Source organism: Acipenser ruthenus, chromosome 1 (assembly GCF_902713425.1).
Source record: "Acipenser ruthenus chromosome 1, fAciRut3.2 maternal haplotype, whole genome shotgun sequence".
NCBI classification, from domain to species: domain Eukaryota; kingdom Metazoa; phylum Chordata; class Actinopteri; order Acipenseriformes; family Acipenseridae; genus Acipenser; species Acipenser ruthenus.
In genome coordinates, this window is record NC_081189.1 from 66,404,487 (window position 1) to 66,423,789 (window position 19,303).

Below are 19,303 nucleotides of genomic sequence, written 5' to 3' on the forward strand. Positions count from 1 at the left end.
AGTCTATAAGATAAATGAGCGTAGGTCGGAGGCTCATTCTGACCGGCTTAGCGGCAGTGGGGGCACTGCGTAAGCAGCACTTTTGTTTGTAGTTTTATTACTGTGTTTTATTTTCCCTTTTTCTTTCGCCTTTTGTTTTCATTATTATTTTTGATCACTTGTTGTGCACTGGACTGTGTACTTGTATTGGTAACCCCGTGGTCCTGTTTACTGTTGACAGTATTCAGGCCACGAACAACAGCGCCCTCTGCGGGCTAAAATAAAGAAAGAAAATAAATATAACTGGGCACCTGTGTGGTGTTTCCAAATACAATCTTCTGTCTCCCGTGTCAGTGAATATCCTCACCCTTCCACAGGGTCCAACATCATTATTTTCTTTCCACAGCTTCATAAACTGGACTGCTGTTGCATCCTTCCTACATCATCAATTAATGCTATTATCCACTGTTTAAAAAAGGGACAGCACTCCATCAAATGTTTAACATATCTGTGTGAAATTATGCTGCAGGCGCTAATTTTGAATTCTTGTTTTAAGTGTTAGTGACATATATAAATTAGAGGTATAGTAAAGGCTCAAACCAGATAGAAGCTGAGCAGTTTTCAGCACCCAATTATAACATATGACGGGGGCCTGCAGGCACCAGCTTAGCTCATTAGTTTAGTGCTTACCTCCACACTGTAGGCATTTGCTATTGAAAATAACCATATTCATTTTGAAAGAATACAAAGGAACGGCACACTTGCTGTGAAAAGACATCCTCAGTATTCAGCAGAATTTAACAATGCTATACTTAGCCAACAAAAAAGCTGATCTCATATAAATATAAAATAAGTCAAGTGTTTACCTTACAATACATTCATATCATCCTACAGCTTAATATGAAGTTAATATTCATAAAATCAGCAGTTTTCTTTTGGCTTAAAGCAATTCAGTGACAAACATGCAAAGAGACAGGAGCCTTACACTTTTTTAAGTGGCAGAGACATACAGCTAATGCTGTTGCCTCAACCACACCATGAATCTAGACATTAAATTTGAAATAATCCTTTTGTTCATCTCTGCAGCACTGCAGTTTCTCTTCTCATTCCTCTCCACTGGCAAAGATAATTGTAACATTTCAATGATTTACCATTGGCAGGGATTAAATGAGCTGCCTAAAGCCATTACTTGGGCACAGAAACAGAGAGAGGGCAGTGATCAAGTGGAAGACTGAAGGCAGTGTTGGTTTATGCCTATACTACACAAGGTAGGTCGCAGAGTCACTTATGAGCACCGATTTCCCAAATAAACTCTGTAATTAGGTTGCAAAAAGACAGCAAAGGGGATGAACAGAAGGGGCAGCTGTTGGCGCCAAAAGCAATTTGCTCTCCTGTAATGCTCTGGCCCACTTCCTTCCTATTTATTAAAGCATCGTAATATACTGGCTTACTCAATTATGAAGGGTAATAGGGAGGCGAGCACTTATCGGTAATGAAGTTAGATTTTTTTCCTTCCTGACTGTAACAGAATAACATCAGTGCTTCTGTACATGTGATGAAACATCTCTGTCAGCAGTTTCTCTTTGCAATACAGATTGTTAGATGTTGAAAAAAATCCTAAAAACAAATTAGCTTCAGATACTGATGATACAGTACCTGTTAATTAGCTAGTGCTACAGTTATAGATATATTCCTAACTAAAATGTTTCTAAGAAAATGATTTCATTGATAGTTGAATGCCTGATTTCAAATCCTAAGTGGACATTTACCTTTACAATGCTGATAAAACAATTATAGTAATTATAGTAACTGCAGCTATAATGTTACTGGGCCAATGATACCCAGTGCACAGCACCCCACGCACACTTTTTTTGTGTAAGGGAAAAACAAAACAATTTAACAACGCTAATTAAAAACAATTAGGTATAAGCACAACTCCAGGCTAATTTAAATAGCCTGTCCCTAATTTTAATAACAGCATGATAAAAGGAATGGCAGTGGTACTTGGTACTTGTTAATGTAAAATCATTGTTGTGGGTACTGCTAAGCCACTGAAACACAGAAGCATTTTCAAGTTTACTGGGCAATAACATCAAGCTCAGACATACAAAGCCCTAGTTATTTCACCAGCTGTAGCTGACAGTACACATATGACATAAATGTAAATGGTTTAGTTTGAAGTATGGTTTAAAAGCCATTCATGAGTCACTGGTCCTTCAAATGCTCCAGTTAAGAGGTGGATCGTGAGTCTACACTTGCTCAAGTTCTACCACTCATTCATGCTGTCCACAACATTTTGTATCAAGGGAAGCATTCTGTGTTGTCATCATCCCAGAGGGGCGATGGCAGTTACAAGTGACTAACTCAACTTTGTGTCTCTTCATTCACTTGCACTTCTCTTAGCGAGATCGATAGTTGATTTTCCTACTGTAACCACTTCTGTTTTTCCACAAGAAATGAACAGACCCACGGACCCTGGCCTTGCAATAACCCGCTCTAACCACAGGAATGAAATGCTGAAGAAGGTATTCCAAGGGGATTAAGCCAAAGAAGCTTGCTGTAGAGAATAATTTTACACCCATTTGTGTGAAAGATATAGAAAACAGTTGACTGAGTTTGGCCATGTTCATTTGCAATACATACATGAAAGTTTCGTTTCAATAGTCCTAACTACAAAGATCAGATTCCCAGGAATACATTAATAGTCCCAATAGGTCACTAATGGCTGACTAAAGTGCTAACCAATCTCCAAGTGACCATTCCTGAGACCACTGAGAAATTCACAAATTGAATATAAATAACGTGAAACAAAAACTTGCAGGTTAACAAAATGTCTCACAAACACAATGTTTAAACATACTAGAATTGTTATTGGACTTGTGCAGTTATAAAAAATTACTATTCAGATTTGGTTTTCCAATCATGATATAAGTCATTTTAAGAACCCACTCCCAAACTGAGTCTTTCGCTGTGCATAACTGCATGTTTAGAGAACAGTTAGAGTAGAGGAACCTCAATTTAAGAATCTCAAGACTGCATAAACACATCTGTCACTGTTCTTATTGTCTTGAGATGAATACAATTTAACTCCTGTGCAATAGCAGCCATTTGACAAAGATGTGCAGCAGTTAAATACAGTGTACATGTTCTTTTAGGTTTTGTGCCAGCACACTTTGCCTTCCAAATTCTTTGGCTCATTCAGTCACAGGCTTTGCTAAATTATTTCAGCTACAAAAAATCTTTGTTTTTGCTCAATGTGATACAATTAATCACTCCAGCATTTTTGAGAAACCTGAATTTGCATGTTTCATGGTTAAACCCTTTTTCACGTGATTTCAAAATTTCAATTACCACAGTCTGTAACTCACATTAATGACCGTATGTAGAAACCTCACAATTATATCCTCTGTGGGCAGCAAGCAGCCACTTAAAACTTAATTTCTGCTGCAAATGAGGTGTCTGCCAATTTGATAAGAAATCAACAGTTGGAAATTAATGCTTTTTATCCATAGGGGCAATTCTGTAGGATATGGGGGATTCCCATTGTGTGTGTGTGTGTGTGTATATATATATATATATATATATATATATATATATATATATATATATATATATATATATATATATATATACACACACACAAACAAATCTTTCACATTAGATGTTTAGAGAAAAACAAACTGTCTTTGCTGAGAATACCACATGTATTACATTCATGGTGCATTCCCTGGGCTTTTTAGTGAAAACTGGGTTATGCATGACAAGTGTGTAACATAATCATCATGTTTAAAATAGTAAACAAATCTAATTTAAGCTCACTGTGAAATGTCATACTCTGATATTCCCCATACTATGTATTGCTGACCTCTTTTGCTTAGACAACTGTCAGAGGTGGAATACCTGGAATACCTGGCACATGATTCTGTGTGCGTGGGCTGATAGAAGGGAACCATAGTTCAAATGCTCAAGGCCTAAATGAATCAATATCTTATGAGAAATGAAAGCTGTTTCTATTTTTATTTTTATGGTTAATCTCTGCATACAGTATGCACATTATATATATAAACACATTTATTGTTATTTTTGATTGCGACCAAAGAAATATATTATTTCTGAGGCTTTGCTTACATTATGTGGACAAAGCCTGATGTTACCGAATTAAAAAATGGAATGGAGTTTTACATACAGTAAAGAATGTTTTGAATTTTGAACAATTACATGCTAACACATCCAATCTTACAAAAGAATGAAGTCTGTTGACCCTGTCTTTGTAAACATACAAAGTTCACAGTGATCATTAACACTCACACAGACAGGGATTCCTGTTTCCTCTTTTTGTCCCTGGAAGATGAAGTTCACTTGACCTATACCATTTCATTTTCACTCCCTAAAATATAGCAATGTATACATCTAACATGCCATTTCCGAACTCTGTGACATCTCCCTGGGATCTGACATAACAATATTCCCAATACACAGGTACATGTAATAAAATTTCCTAATACTGTCTGAAATTGAAACTCGCTTTACTAGCCACAGGTGCTATATCTCAGTTCTCAACATGCAAGTACTTGGCAGCATGTTGTTCATTCCCTGAGATTGATGCATCGTGTCAGAGAACTGACAGACTAGTTAAAACATTATCACACTAATGTTACACTGTTTGTTTTCACAGTCACTCTTACTGCCTATTCAAAATATTCCTAAAATTGACTGCTCCCTACATGAAGATAAACATAAACAAATTGTCAGTCTGATTACAAAATTAGGCTCTTTTAAAACAGAATCTAGTAAAACCAAATCAATGTAATGCAACAGCAATGCAAGCCTCTTGTAATGAACTCTGGATATTCTCTTGACTGTATCTCAGCACAAACACAGCAGAATTGGCAGCCTATGCTCAAAAGTGGCCCATAGCATGGAGAGCGTGCCCTTAGCCACAAGCAGAGAACCGAGAAAACCCCTCCTTGTGATTACCTCTATATATATAAAAATGTATTTCAACAATCTTTAATTAAACAATCTTGGTCTGTGACTAAACAGATGAAGATATTTGCTTGGGGGGAATTACTGTATTAGCAGAGGTATAGAGCTTATCTTTCAATAATACTTTTAGGGATAGCCTGACCTATAACCTGACATCTTTTTCTTTGTGCATACAGGGACATAAGATGTGTAGATACAATATTAACAAGATTAGGCTTAAATAAACTTAGAATTGGATAGGAAATTGACCTTGAATGGAACTGAATTATTACCTATCAACAAAATGTATTTTATTAAAGCCTGGGAAAACACCTTGTGTATGTACTATTGCTTTGAATTGAGGATGTTATGGTTTGCCATTCTTTAATTGTCAAGGTCAGCCTAAGCACTCAGAAGAGTTCTTATGTGAGCAGAGTTTTGGAAGCCTAAAGGGGTATTTGAATTGCCAGCAGACTACCAGTATTAATCAAGAGAATGTAGCAGACACTGAGATCATCTCAAATAGCTATACAAGTAACATTTGTCTTGTTTTAAGGCGTTTGGATTTACAGTGTTATCAACGTTAACTGAATACAAATAATAACAATAATAATGCTGAATGTGTTTTCCGTTGCTAGCAAGCAGGAAATACATGATTATTTCAATACATCAGTTAACATAATAATATATGATTTGTCCATACTATGACAGGATATATGGCACAAGTTCACTTGGGAGTAGTTCAGAGTGTGTTTTGTGTATATCAGAACTTGTCGAGTTACACATGTAAAAAAAAAAAATGTCGTCTGTTCTACAATGAGTTTGCTTTCCACACCAAGAACAAGCGCTGGACGGAAGTGTGAAAGTTCTGTGTTGGACTACTTTCAGAACAGTTGTATCGACGATAAAAGCAAATGTCTTGTTTTAATGAGCCCCGAATGTGACGAAACTTAAGAGAGCAATATATGTGATGTGACTCTCAAAGGCAAGAATTCCACTAACTTCAAAACACATCTTAACAGTTGCTAAAAGAGTAGAAATAAGGGATAGTATAAAGCAGACTCAAATTAGTGAAGAGAAAGATTCAGTCCAGAGTACCATTTCTGGTGGATTTCAGACAATCACATCGTGCTTGAAAAGAGCAGAACTGTGGGGAACCACCTGAAGATAAAAAAAAAAAAAAAATGAAGGAAGCGTGTTTGTGGAGATCTACCAATTAGATTGTACGAACAACCCGCCTTTAAAGATTTCTGTGGGATACTTGACTCCAAGTTCAAGGTCCCAGGTTCTGCAGATTAACAGTCAGTTTGCGCTATGCATGGACAAGACAATGGCACTTTTAAATAGGGCATGTTTGTGTTGTCATTATTACTTTTTTTTGGATGAATTTTAGATTTTTCCTTATAAACTGCAATAGCAACAAAAAAGGGGAATCTGACTATTATGTTCAAAGATAGTCTTCCTTATAAATGACTTATTTTCAAATAAAAATACATACCTTTTTGATTCAAGAAATCAATATTACATTTAAATGTATTGACATATTAAAGGTATGTAATTTGTGTTGATCACCCATGTTATTTTAGTACAGTTATTTTTTTTATTTTTTTATTTTTTTTAAATCTTCACTGGCCATCATTCTCTGCAGCAATTTTGACTGGCATTCACAGATGTTAACTTTCCCATGGCAACCAGGGTGGGATCCAGCTACAGTCTTAGACCATGGCATATATCCACTAGAATCAATGCGGAAATGTTAGCAAATTGCCATCTATCACATTTATATGCAATGCAAATGTTAAAAAATATTCTGATCAGGAAGGCGAGTTGGAGATCTTGGCTAGAGGCTAAATTGGTCTTTAAACTCCCATGTTTTAGGGATGGAAATCATATGGGGATAGTCTAGGCGAAGGCAAATTAAAATGGGGAATTTTCAGTGTTGATAACAATGCAAACAGGCACAATGAAATCAGGAATTGAGAAGTACATTTTACCAAGGTAGGGGATGCATTTTTGTCCTGTATAAGGCTCATCTTTTGCCTTACTATGGTTGGATTGCTGACTATAGGTACTTTTTTTGAAATGTTCAGGAAAATGAGCATTAAAGGCAAATGCCCAAGCAGCAAATTTGTCTATAGACCTGTGTACTTCTCCTCTGACAGTAAAACATGTAGGTTCTGGCACCTTAAACTGGTTATGTTGGTAGAATTCAGAGAGCACATTATCATATTTGCAAAATATTACTGTCCTTTTGTACTTAGTCATTTATCACACATAGTTTAACAAGATAGACTGCTGTATTGTGTCAGTCCACACTATGGACTTGCTAGACATATGTACATAGAAATTACATTTTTTATTCAGTTTGCTATGAGATTCATTTCTATTAGAAACAAAAATAGATACTGAGCATATGTATTAAAAACATTGATGAAGGCCAACTTACTGCTTCCATAAACCTTCACATACTCTGTTATTAGTTTTTTTTTTTTTTTTTTTTAAATGTTCCCCAGCCACCTTAATTGTACCAACTTCATGATATAAATAACAACCTCCTTACAACGAAGGGTTATTGGGATGGTCTTGAGATCTGTTTTCTTTTAATGAATTCAAGGTCACTTGCTGTAAAATACAATATCCCTTCCTGTACCATTTATCTTCCTGGTTTACTCATACTCTCCAAGGAAACCTGCAGTCTTAGTATTGAATTATGAACTGCTGTATGTAGTTGTATATTTCTGTGGGGTGTGGTTAAGAGACTTGGTAAACAGAGGAAGAGACAATGAAGTTTCCAGTCCAAAACACAATGTGTACTTTCACCAGCAGGTGGGGATGTGAGCTCAATAATTTGAAGGCAGTAGTTGGCCGCTTACATTAGTACAAATTACAGAACCAAATTATATTCTGTAGGAGAACTGTAACCATTTGAAAATAATAATGTGTTAAACTATGTTATGCATTTATCTCAGGTGCATCTTTGCAATCCTTTAGACTGGGTCAATGAGGACTTTTTTTCCCGGTGAACTGTGATTCAAAATGAGCACCCTATTCCTTATGAAAATCATCAGTAGCCTGTCGCTCTATATGCCGGACATAACAATAATAATAACATAGTAGAAGGTTCTTTTTGACCGTTTTTGTTTACATATTCTTCTCAGGAATACCCTAGCTGTTGTATACCTTTAAATGATACTGCATTTCTACTTGTAAGCCTATTTAGGAGCATCTGTATATCCTGTGTTTGTTCCTAACCCTGTTTTAGGTTTAATACAAAGAGGCTGCCAAATGCATTGGTTTCAGAAATATTTCATCAGACAGACATCTGCTGAGTGTGTTGAACTCACCTAAATCCCTGCAGTGGTAGAATGCAGCTTACTTCAGGCCGAGTGGGACTTGCTCTGGCTTGTGTTTTTTTTTTGTTCAAAGAATGATTCCGGTTCTGAGACTACTATTAATGAAAGGTCAAAGTCCAGCAGCATAAAATACTTAAGCCTTCTCGCTGTCAGCAATGATGTGCTACAGGTAGGCCTACTGCCGTGGTGCAGTACAACGTTTTTGTGCCTGAACCTCCTTTTCTTTTGAATTTAAGTTTGCACCCGCCCCAAAGAGCATCATCATTAACACCACACTTCTGGAAGGTGACGGCCACTAGTTTCTCTAGAAAAGTTGATCTGATGCCTTATCATTAGGGTTCCTCATTTTCTGATTTTATTTTATTTTATTTTTTAAGAATATTCTGGAATTTTCAGCGTTTATATTTACAGTTGAAAACCGGGAGAAAATCATTCGGGGAAAAAACAGGTCAGTGACGTTTGAGAAAAATCTGTATTTATAATCCTCGACAATCTGATCATTTTGGTACTGTATGTTGTGAAAATGCAAATAAGAGTCAACATACTGTACTTGTTCAATGAGTTTACCATTATCTAGTAATGTATATTCAACAACTGACCAACAGTCTCTTATACTGTGGTTGGGCTAATATTAATAATACTAAAGACTTTTCATACATAGTCAAAATATAAACTGAAATTCATGCAGCTTCAGCCATTATAAAAACACAAATTAATGGCATTAATTGTGGCATTAGGTACCACAATACAGTATTCCACAGATGCACTCAGAACTACTTACAACTTACGAAAAACACTCTTGCATAAGGTAGACCAAAATAACTGCAGAGATATTTTACACACAAATTACAGCCCAGTTTCAAAGACAGCACAATAATGCCACTACTCAATATAGTTTTGCTAAACCAAAAAAAAAAAACAACAACACTAATGTGTGACAGGTTTTCATTAAACCAGTTTTTTATTTTGAAGCCAAGTAGTATTATTTCCAGTGTGTTGCGGTAATATGTTCATTACTACGGAAGCAAATATTATAACGTTAGAACAAAATAATGATCTCGTGAAAACGGAAACAAAACCAGTGCCACTATTTTGTCAGTACCAAATCTCCATGTACTCGCTTGGGACAGCCCATTCTTGATTTCATAGCCTTCACATAAATTTCAACCGATTTTTACGCCTAAATTGAACACCTTGGGAGTCAATAATATTGTAGCATTTAACAGGTAAGGAAGGAAACATAGGCACGTATCATCTTCAACTCTTTTATTAAGCAGATAACGGGTTAGCTGCCGGCTCAGAGTCCGCTGCTCTGACAGCAACACCGCATACAAAACAAACAAGAAACAACCCCAATTGGTGGTAGCCTCCTTCTTTTAAACCTGCCCTCTACTCAATTGAGCCTACCAAGCCTATTGGCTCTGTCCCTGCCCTTTAGGACCAGTCCAGTTCTGTTATTAGTGCCACTTCCAATCGCGACACCAGAGTCCCATCCAGGATTTCCAGACAAACCACTGTCAGCACCCTGACTGCCGACACATCCCATTTTGCAACTAAAGAGCGATGCAGTGGTTCTGTTTCCATTAAACAACCACAACAACCCTCCCCCCGAGTGACAACACGCTCTGGACCGGCAAGGTCCCCGAGCTGGATACAAAGTCCCGGTACCCGATAGGCTTCTGGTGGCGTAGTGTAGGGTCCTGGTGGTCAGGGGGAATCCGCGGTACCGATGGTGGGGAGAAAGGGGTCCCTGCAGGTGCCGGCATGCCGCACAGGGAGGCTGGACCTGATGAAGGGATGGACAGCAACAGATGATCCCGTCTGGATAGCAAAAGTGGTGGTGAGACAGCTGGAGAGGTGGGGTAAGGGGCAAGGCGATCCCTGTGCAGGACCACCCGCCGGTTCCTGATGCATAACTAAACCCGGTAGAATACCTCCCCAGCCGTTCCAGCACTGCACATGGGCTGACCCAGGTGGAGTTGAGCTTAGGAGAGCGTCCTTTCTGCCGGCGGGGGCTGTAAACCCAAACCAACTCACCCGGCTGGGAGTGTCAACCCTTTTCTCTTAGGTCACTTGTCACACTTCTTTCTCTGTCTCCAGGTTAGGCCATTGTTTCTTTACATCCTCGACTACAATTGAAATAAAAAGTATATGCTTGCAATAACCTATACTGCACAAAATCCACATGTTTATGTATGCTATCAGTTCATAATTTCATGTTTTATAATACATATCATTCATGCCCAAGTCTGCGGCAATGTCTTTCCGTATGTTTTCTTTTTTTTCAAAGTCTTTGTAATCTTTGTTGGATTTATCATAAAGTAATTTTTGTTTGGCGACACACACAATTACATTTTCTGTTTTGTTCAGGGAACTGCAAGAATTCACTTGTCTTCCCATTCATTTTTCATTGGTCAATGTAATATTTAACGCACATCAAATCGGATCAAATCGAACTTATTTCGATTCCAAAATTGACGCATCACCGTCGTACGACAATTATGGACTCAGTGTGCAAGGTGCAATAGGGAATGCACATGATCATTTTTTTCTGTTTAGACGCACGTTAAATTCAGATGCGTTATCAGATCCAGTGTGCAATGGCCTTTACACTTTTCAAGTACTGTAAGTGTTGTAATGCTTGTAATAATTCCATCCAAATGTGCTAAACATTCCAACATTTCCTTATGGTTCAGGCCTAATCCAAAATAGAATCAGATTTTGTTTACTACATCAGCCATGCGTGACAGTCTCTCCTGATTTGTGCTAGTGATATTCAGAAGCCTGATATAATGCAGTTTCTGTTTTCGTTTTCACAAAATAATCATGTTTTAACGTAATAATTATTTCGTTAAAACCTAATCATTATCACGTAATAACGTAATCATTATTTTGTTCTTACATTAAATGTGCTGATTATTATTTATTTATTTTTTTTGCTGTACATGGCAGCTATACGCTACTGTACATTACAGTTCAAAACTTTCCATCTGCGTTATTCCGCAAATAAAGTCAAAGGTTAAAATTGAGTGTCGTCCACAAACAGTACTATTGAACAGTTACCACAGGAAGTATTTATTGGTACACTTTCAGATTCGAAGGACGTTACAAGCTCACCAGAGTGCCATCAATCAATAATAGAAACAAACGTACCATTTTACTTTAAACATTTCAAATACGTCTGTGTAGTAATAATAAAAAACAAAAAATAGTATTCATATTAGTTTATTAGTCTTTGTCACCTGGATGGCTATTACCAAACTCTTTTAACATCTTGTTGGAGTAGTAAAAATGCACTGATACTGAAGTAAACTGCAGCTATGTTTTAGCATGAATGTGAGTGACACTGACAGTGAGCCTGGTTCAACCTTGACCTCTGTACACCAGAAGCAGTTTTATTAAACAATTATGTTTTCTAAATTTGAAGCAAAATTGCCTGTGTTGATGATTATATATAAGTGTATTGATTTGGTAATCAAACAATCAAAAAAAGCCTTGCATGTTTTTGCCCCACTGAAACTAAACTAAAAATGATCCAACAGCATAGAAAATCTGTGTTTTTCTGTGGTATTCCGCAGCAAATGGATTCCTAGGATCCCTAGTCATCATTAACATGGGTTATGTTTTTCTTGGTAATATCGACTATCTTTGCCTTAAGTGCCCAAGCAAACCTGACAAGACTCAAGCACATTGCATAAAAGATCAGCTCCCAATTGTTTACAATACACACATTAAAATGAATTGCACTACTAGTGGTCTGGAGGACCAAGATTAAGCAAGAAAAACTGTAAAGATCATTTTTAAAAAGCAGGTACTTAACTGTGATAATTGGTAAAAACCAGAAACAAAGAGCACTACTTATGATACGGATATTGTTAAGCGCAAGTGGAGGTCGTCTGAACTAACGGTTCACAGAGAGAACTGGAACGACCATCTCGGTGGCTACAGGCGTGCGCTCACTGCTGCCATGGTGAAGTACTTCTCTGAAATCATAACTATTGGACACAGTAAACCCAATGTTCTCTTTAAGACCATTGAGCAAATCCTATATCCAGCCACCGATAGATCCATCTCCTGTTCATCCTCCTCTCTTACCTGTCATGATTTCTCCTCTTTCGGAACAAAATTGACAACATCTACCTGCCACAAACCCAGTTTACTACTTGACCACCTTGACCCTACTCTCTCCATTACTGATGTCTCCAGCCTACTGTTGAAATCAACTACTGCCACTTGTCCCTTGGACCCCTGGCTGACTAATCTTGTCTGTCTCTGTGCTTCTGATCTTGCTCCATCCATTATGCTGGATTCAGGCTCGGATCCTGCTGCCTCAAGCTTGCCCGAGTTACGCCGGTACTCAAAAAACCCTCCCTCAACCCGGCTGTCTTATCTCATTTCCATCCCATCTCCAATCTCCCATTTCTCTCCAAAATTCTCGAAAGGGATGTAACCAGTCAGCTGATGAAACATCTCACGAATAACAATCTGCTTGAATCTCTGCAGTCTGGCTTCCGGTAGCATCCGGATTGTAAATGATCTGCTTAATAATTATTATTATTATTATTATTATTAATATTATTATTTATTTCTTAGCAGACACCCTTATCCAGGGTGACTTACAATTATTACAAGATATCACATTATTTTTTACACATTATTTTTACATACAATTACCCATTTACTGTATACAGTTGGGTTTTTACTGGAGCAATCTAGGTAAAGTACCTTGCTCAAGGGTACAGCAGCAGTGTCCCCCACCTGGGATTGAACCCACGACCCTCCAGTCAAGAGTCCAGAGCCCTAACCACTACTCCACACTGTTGCTGGGATCTCTGGAACTCTCTTGGATGTCCTCTTACCTATCTGGACGCATGCAGTCTGTTTTCTATGCTGGATGCAGTGGTGTTGCAAACCTAGTCACTTGTGGTGTCCCCCAAGGGTCTGTTCTTGGGCCTCTTCTCTTCAACATCTACATGCTTCCCTTGGGTCACCTCATCCACCAACATAGCCTCATGTTTCACCCCTATGCTGATGACACCCAGCTCTACTTAAAACTCGACCCTAGATGTCCCTCTGCCATGGTCCGGATCTTGGCTTGCATTCAAGACATCGAGGCCTGGATGTCTGACAATTTTCTTCAGCTCAAAACTAGCAAATCAGAACTCTGTCTAGTAGGATCTAAAACTCAACTATAGCTGCCCTGAACCTCGGAAACTGTCTGCTGCTGCCTTCCCCCACTGTATGAAGCCTTGGTGTACTTCCAGCAACCTTTCCTTTGATGCCCAATTACTGCAACTCTCTCTATGGTGGTCTTCCGGCACACACCATCAACCGACTGCAGCTAGTTCAGAATGCCACCGCCAGAATCTTTACCAGATGTAAAAAATGTGATCACATCACCCCCCGTCTTGCCCAGCTGCACTGGCTACCTGTAAAGTTCAGGATTACTTTCAAAATTCTGCTCACCTACAATGCCCTTCATCACACAGGTCCTGAGTACCTCTTCAACCTGCTGACCTGCTATGTCCCTGCCCGCAAGCTGAGGTCCTCTGACTCTGGCCTGCTTGTTATCCCCAAGCAAAAGTGCACCACGCTTGGAGAACACTCACTTAGCTTCATGGCTCCGACTCTCTGGAACTCTCTCCCAGCTTTGGTGTGTGATGCTCCCACCGTCGCTTGCTTTAAATCAACTCTCAAGACCCACTTGTTCTCTCTTGCTTTCCATGCTCCTTAAGCCTGATATCTGTTATTAGCTGTTGTGTCTTTGCTACGTCTAACTTTTTTTTTTAACTGTATCTTTTTAACTTATACTCATGATTCTATATGACATATGCATCCACAATGTTCTAGAATTTTCACATCCTAGCCTTGTATTTAATGTATTATGCTTTTTTTTTTTTTTTACTGTACTTAATGTATTATGCATTGTTTTTTACTGTATCTTGTAAAGTGCTTTGTGATGGTGGTCCACTATGAAAGGTGCTATATAAAATAAAGATTGATTGATTGATTGATAAATATTTGCCATTTCTGAACTTCAAAATACATTTTCAAACAACCTAAGATTGGTAACAAATAAATTACGTGTCAAAGATCTTGAAAACAAAAAGATGCCTCTCAATTAGCTTTTTCAAAACAGAAGACACATTTTCCAATGTGGCCATGGTAACAGGCAACATGCAGAAAAATCGGAAGACATTGAGAATGATATTGAGAAATATTTGTACACAATATTCCTTCACGAGAACACAGAATCCATTTTGTCCATGGTGTGTATCAAGTTTCCATTAGTGTACTGTTTGAAAATTGAGGCATTGTAGGAGAGAGAAAACCTTTGGTTAACTTGTACAGGCCATTGGTTTCCGCAAACCAATTTGTAATCCGTCATAAAATCCTTCATTCAGGACGAGATTGCTATTGGACTTTTTATGTTTTAGAAGAGTGGCGATTTAAATTTTATACCTGCTATTGATAGTTTCTAGTTTTTGTTCCAATAAAGTAAGGCTTTTACTGCATTAGATTGATAAAAAATATTGCCTTTTGAATTATTTTAATATTTTATTTTAATAGATGTATTGGCCATTTTAGAATGGGCTTGCTAAACATATTCTGGTATATGACACTTTTATAGTGAATTATAATTTTTTTTTATATTATGGCAGTCTATCCTGAGAAAGATTTTCATCTAGTTAATTTTTTGCCTTTACATTTACTGCTGTGTTTTAGTACTGACTGAATTATAGATTGTCAATGGTGTAAAACACTGATGTGTTGTAAAGGCAACATATATCTTAGAGTACTCTACCATGCTAACATGAGTAACTATCTGAGACATTTTTTTTGTTTTTGTTTTTAAAGTATTAATTTCCCACTAGAACACATTCTTCCAATCATTTCAACAACAATTGTAGATTTTCAGCATTTCAATACAAAAAAATACAACATTATGAATTGCATTATATCTCTGTTCCATAGGGCATTTCAATAATATTTTGTAGACAAATGAAGCACTTTTATAGACAAAAATGTTAAACTCTAATGTTAACATTTGATAAACTAATGGTCTAATGGTCCATAAAATACTGGAAGGTCTGCTTCACATGTACTCTAATGTTTATGACTGAGCGGGGGGAGCGGGTGTAATTCTAGTTTTTTCAACAGATGTGTATTGTTTTTGCTTTTTGGCCTGTATATCCTTTGTGCTTACGCCTGAGTCACTTACTCAAATGGGTCACTGGGGTCAGTACTCTGGAGCTCAGCTGGGATGGGAATCCTCTTGTAGTACATTTCCCAGTCAAAGGCTCCTCGCATGGCATCTCCAGCCTGCGCCTCATACCCAAAGTGGTTGTGGTCGATGACGTCAATCATGGGGCAGACAATTGTTCGGTGGTTTTGAGCAATCTGGTCTGTTGGAGAAAGAGGATGGTGGAGGGAAACAAAAAAGGCAGATTTGAATCACATCATCCATCATATTAAACCAAAGCACTTGTGTGCTTCCCGGTGGGGGAAGGAGAGATTGTCTACAGCAGGTCCCTACTGGATCCATTTCCAACTCATTTCTCTCTCAGTCTGTACTGTGTGCCTATCTTAAATTGGACTTCATGCAGCTGGGCAGTGATTAGAAACAATTACAGTTTTTCAAAGTAGGTTTACACCAGTGAGGCCCGCCAAACCCCAGCCATCTACATCTTTGTCACTCAGCCATGCTAAGCTGTCCCAGATCTGTCACCCACAGTGCAAGTCAGTAAAGTGTAAAAACTGCACTTGTTGTGAATTAACCATTTAAAGATGTAGCCCTTGTTGAGATTTAAAAATGAAAAATAAAAGTGTAAAATAAAACAAATAAAGGGATGCTTTTCGCTACTAGGGGGTCTAATTGACATGCATACATGGGCGCAGTCTGTAACAATAAGGTCACCAGAAAACAGAAGCAACACCATGAAATACAGTCTCAGATTGCTGCCCTGTGTTTATGGCTGCAGCAATATCAAAGAGAGATGTTCTACCACCATTACTCAATTTGTAGGTATTCAGATTTTATCCTTTTCAATAGTCAGGGTTTATTATAAATCTTTAATCAGCTGAAATATTGCAATACATTACTTCATGGGAAACAACATTAATTAAATAGCTTATTTCTTTCCAAGTCTATTATATCATAAGTTGGCTGAGTAGTAGTATAATCAACAGCTCAAACAATCAAAGAATGCCCTGCTGTGAAATACTTGTCAAACAGACAAAAGTACAGTACACGACTGAATGGGATTAGACCAGTAATTACTTTTTTCTTCTAATTATTATTATTAGTTTATTTAACAGACGCCTTTATCCAAGGCGACTTACAGAGACTAGGGTTTGTGAACTATGCATCAGCTGCAGAGTCACTTACAACAACGTCTCACCCGAAAGACGGAGCACAAGGAGGTTAAGTGACTTACTCAGGATCACACAATGAGTCAGTGGCTGAGGTGGGATTTGAACCAGGGACCTCCTGGTTACAAGCCCTTTTCTTTAACCACTGGACCACACAGCCTCCTATAATTCTTTTCTTACTCCTAATCATCCTTTTCACTGTGTCAGCATTTACTACTGCAACTCTACGTAATATTCTTGCAATTTATCTTACTCTTTTGACTTTTTAACTTTTTAAAGAGAAACATTCTCATTGACCTAATAAACTCAGCCTGTACTTAAAGAGTCAGAAACAGTCCTGCAGGAGTCTTTTCTTGTTGATATTTGTATCCTGCTTGTTTTATTCACTCAACACTTGCATTTGCAGGTAAAGACAATTGATTTCAGCTGCCTTTTGTCAGTCAAATTATGTATGCAAGTTATTCACTCTCAAACCTTATCAGGTAGGGCAGCAGTGTGGAGTAGTGGTTAGGGCTCTGGACTCTTGACCGGAGGGTCGTGGCTTCAATCCCCAGTGGGGGACACTGCTGTTGTACCCTTGAGCAAGGTACTTTACCTAGATTGCTCCAGTAAAAACCCAACTGTATAAATGGGTAATTGTATGTAAAAATAATGTGATATCTGTATAATGTGAAATAATGTATAATGTGATACCTTGTAACAATTGTAAGTCGCCCTGGATAAGGGCGTCTGCTAAGAAATAAATAATAATAATAATAATAATAATAATATCAACAGTGTTTTGGACTGGAAACTTAAAGGTCTCTTCCTCTGTTTACCAAGTCACTTACTACACCCCACAGAAATATACAACTGCAGTGTAATTCATAATTCAGTACTAAATACCAAATATCTCAATGTATGTCCAGCGACACCACTAAGTGTGGACTCTAAAGACTATTTTTTTTTTGTATGTCTAATCAGGAGAAGAAATTCTCAAACAAAAAAGAGACAATAAAGGGTGCTTAATCTTTAAACAGTCTCTGTCAGCAGTGTAGGTTGAGAAGTAAGCTTTCCTTTATCCCACCTGACAGTCAGACTTACCAAGCAGAGGTGGCAGCCAGTTCACATTAGCCTCACAATGGGAATCCAGGAAGGTTAAGACTTCTCCTTTTGCTACAGTAGCGCCCAGTAGTCGAGTTCGAATCAGTCCCTCTCTCTTCTTCGTTCGTACAATCTTCACCTTAGGGAATCTTGCCATATAGTCTTCTAACTTATCTTTTAGATGTTCTGAAAATGAAAAGAGCATATATGCTGTTTTATTGTAGTTTTTCTACATATTTGCTTGTCTTGAGTAGGAGGTGCCACTATGTATAGGACAGAATGTATGAATATTAATATCAAAAACAGGGATTGAAATAATACTTAAATTGAATAGCAGATTGAGCCAATTTTCCAGATGAGCTTAACTTTGACATACTAAAAAAATGGAAAGATAAATACATAAGGTCATGCTGACACAAACTTAGCAAGGACACAATTTCAGATTGGTATTTATTAAACACATGCATACATTTAAATGTAATTAGATGATGTGAGTACTGATAACAGCAGCTTTACATAACTTAGTTTTTTTCAGCATTTATAAAAAATAAATGGTGATAAGGTTAAATATTATGCATAAAGCATATACTGTATTTACTCAATATTCAGGAAAGATTGCTGTGTATTACAGTGGTTAAAGAAAAGGGATTATAACCAGGAGTTCCCCGGTTCAAATCCCACCTCAGCCACTGACTCATTGTGTGACCCTGAGCAAGTCACTTAACCTCCTTGTGTTCCCCCTCGGGTGAGACGTATTTGTAAGTGACTCTGCAGCTGATGCATAGTTCACACACCCTAGTCTCTGTAAGTCGCCTTGGATAAAGGCATCTGCTAAATAAACAAATAATAATAAAAGATTGCCTGACATGCAAGAAAAATGTGCTCTTCTGCAATGGAAATTCCATGACAATAATGTGAAAACAGTTAAGTAATATAAAGAACCATTTCATCTCATGTTTTTCATGTATGCTCTTTCACCTTGCAGTTCTTGTAACGTCACATTAGGATTCATCCCCTTGATAAAGGTCACATTTCACCCAGAATTGAATTGGCATGAGAGTATAAAAAAAGACTGCTTAAAAAAATCTTCATTATGCCTGCTAGAAAGATTTTACAAGTTGGTAAATACTGTACAAAAACATACTGTCCTGGCACTTATAAATATGTTCAGTACAAACAAAGCAAGGAACGTATTCATTTAAGGTCATACCTCATAGCATAAATCCAGCCTATCCTGCCAAGGCATGTTTTTGAATATATATCTCTTACAAGTTTACCACAGTAAATTTGTGGTTTCCCAGTGTGGTTTCCCTTTTTACATGGTTATATACAAACAATAGAAGTAGGGCAGTAGCGTGGAGTAGTTCGTGGGTTCAATACCAGGTGGGGGGACACTGCTGCTGTACCCTTCAGAAAGGTACTTTACCTAGATTTCTCCAGTAAAAACCCAACTGTATAAATGGGTAATTGTATGTAAAAAAAATAATGTGTATCTGTATAATGTGATATCTTGTAACAACTGTAAGCTGCCCTGGATAAGGGCATCTGCT

At 37.7% G+C, this 19,303-nt stretch overlaps 1 protein-coding gene across 1 annotated transcript in view; it reads right to left on the minus strand.

The window, feature by feature from the left end:
• LOC117420789 (polypeptide N-acetylgalactosaminyltransferase-like 6) overlaps positions 1-19,303 on the minus strand; it is a 411,476-nt gene that overhangs the window by 46,472 nt on the left and 345,701 nt on the right. Inside the window, exons 6-7 of the mRNA XM_034034425.2 lie at positions 17,754-17,939; positions 15,520-15,703 (exon numbers count right to left, since the gene is read on the minus strand). Coding sequence (XP_033890316.1) covers positions 15,520-15,703; positions 17,754-17,939 — 370 coding nt within the window. The remainder of the gene's footprint in view (positions 1-15,519; positions 15,704-17,753; positions 17,940-19,303) is intronic.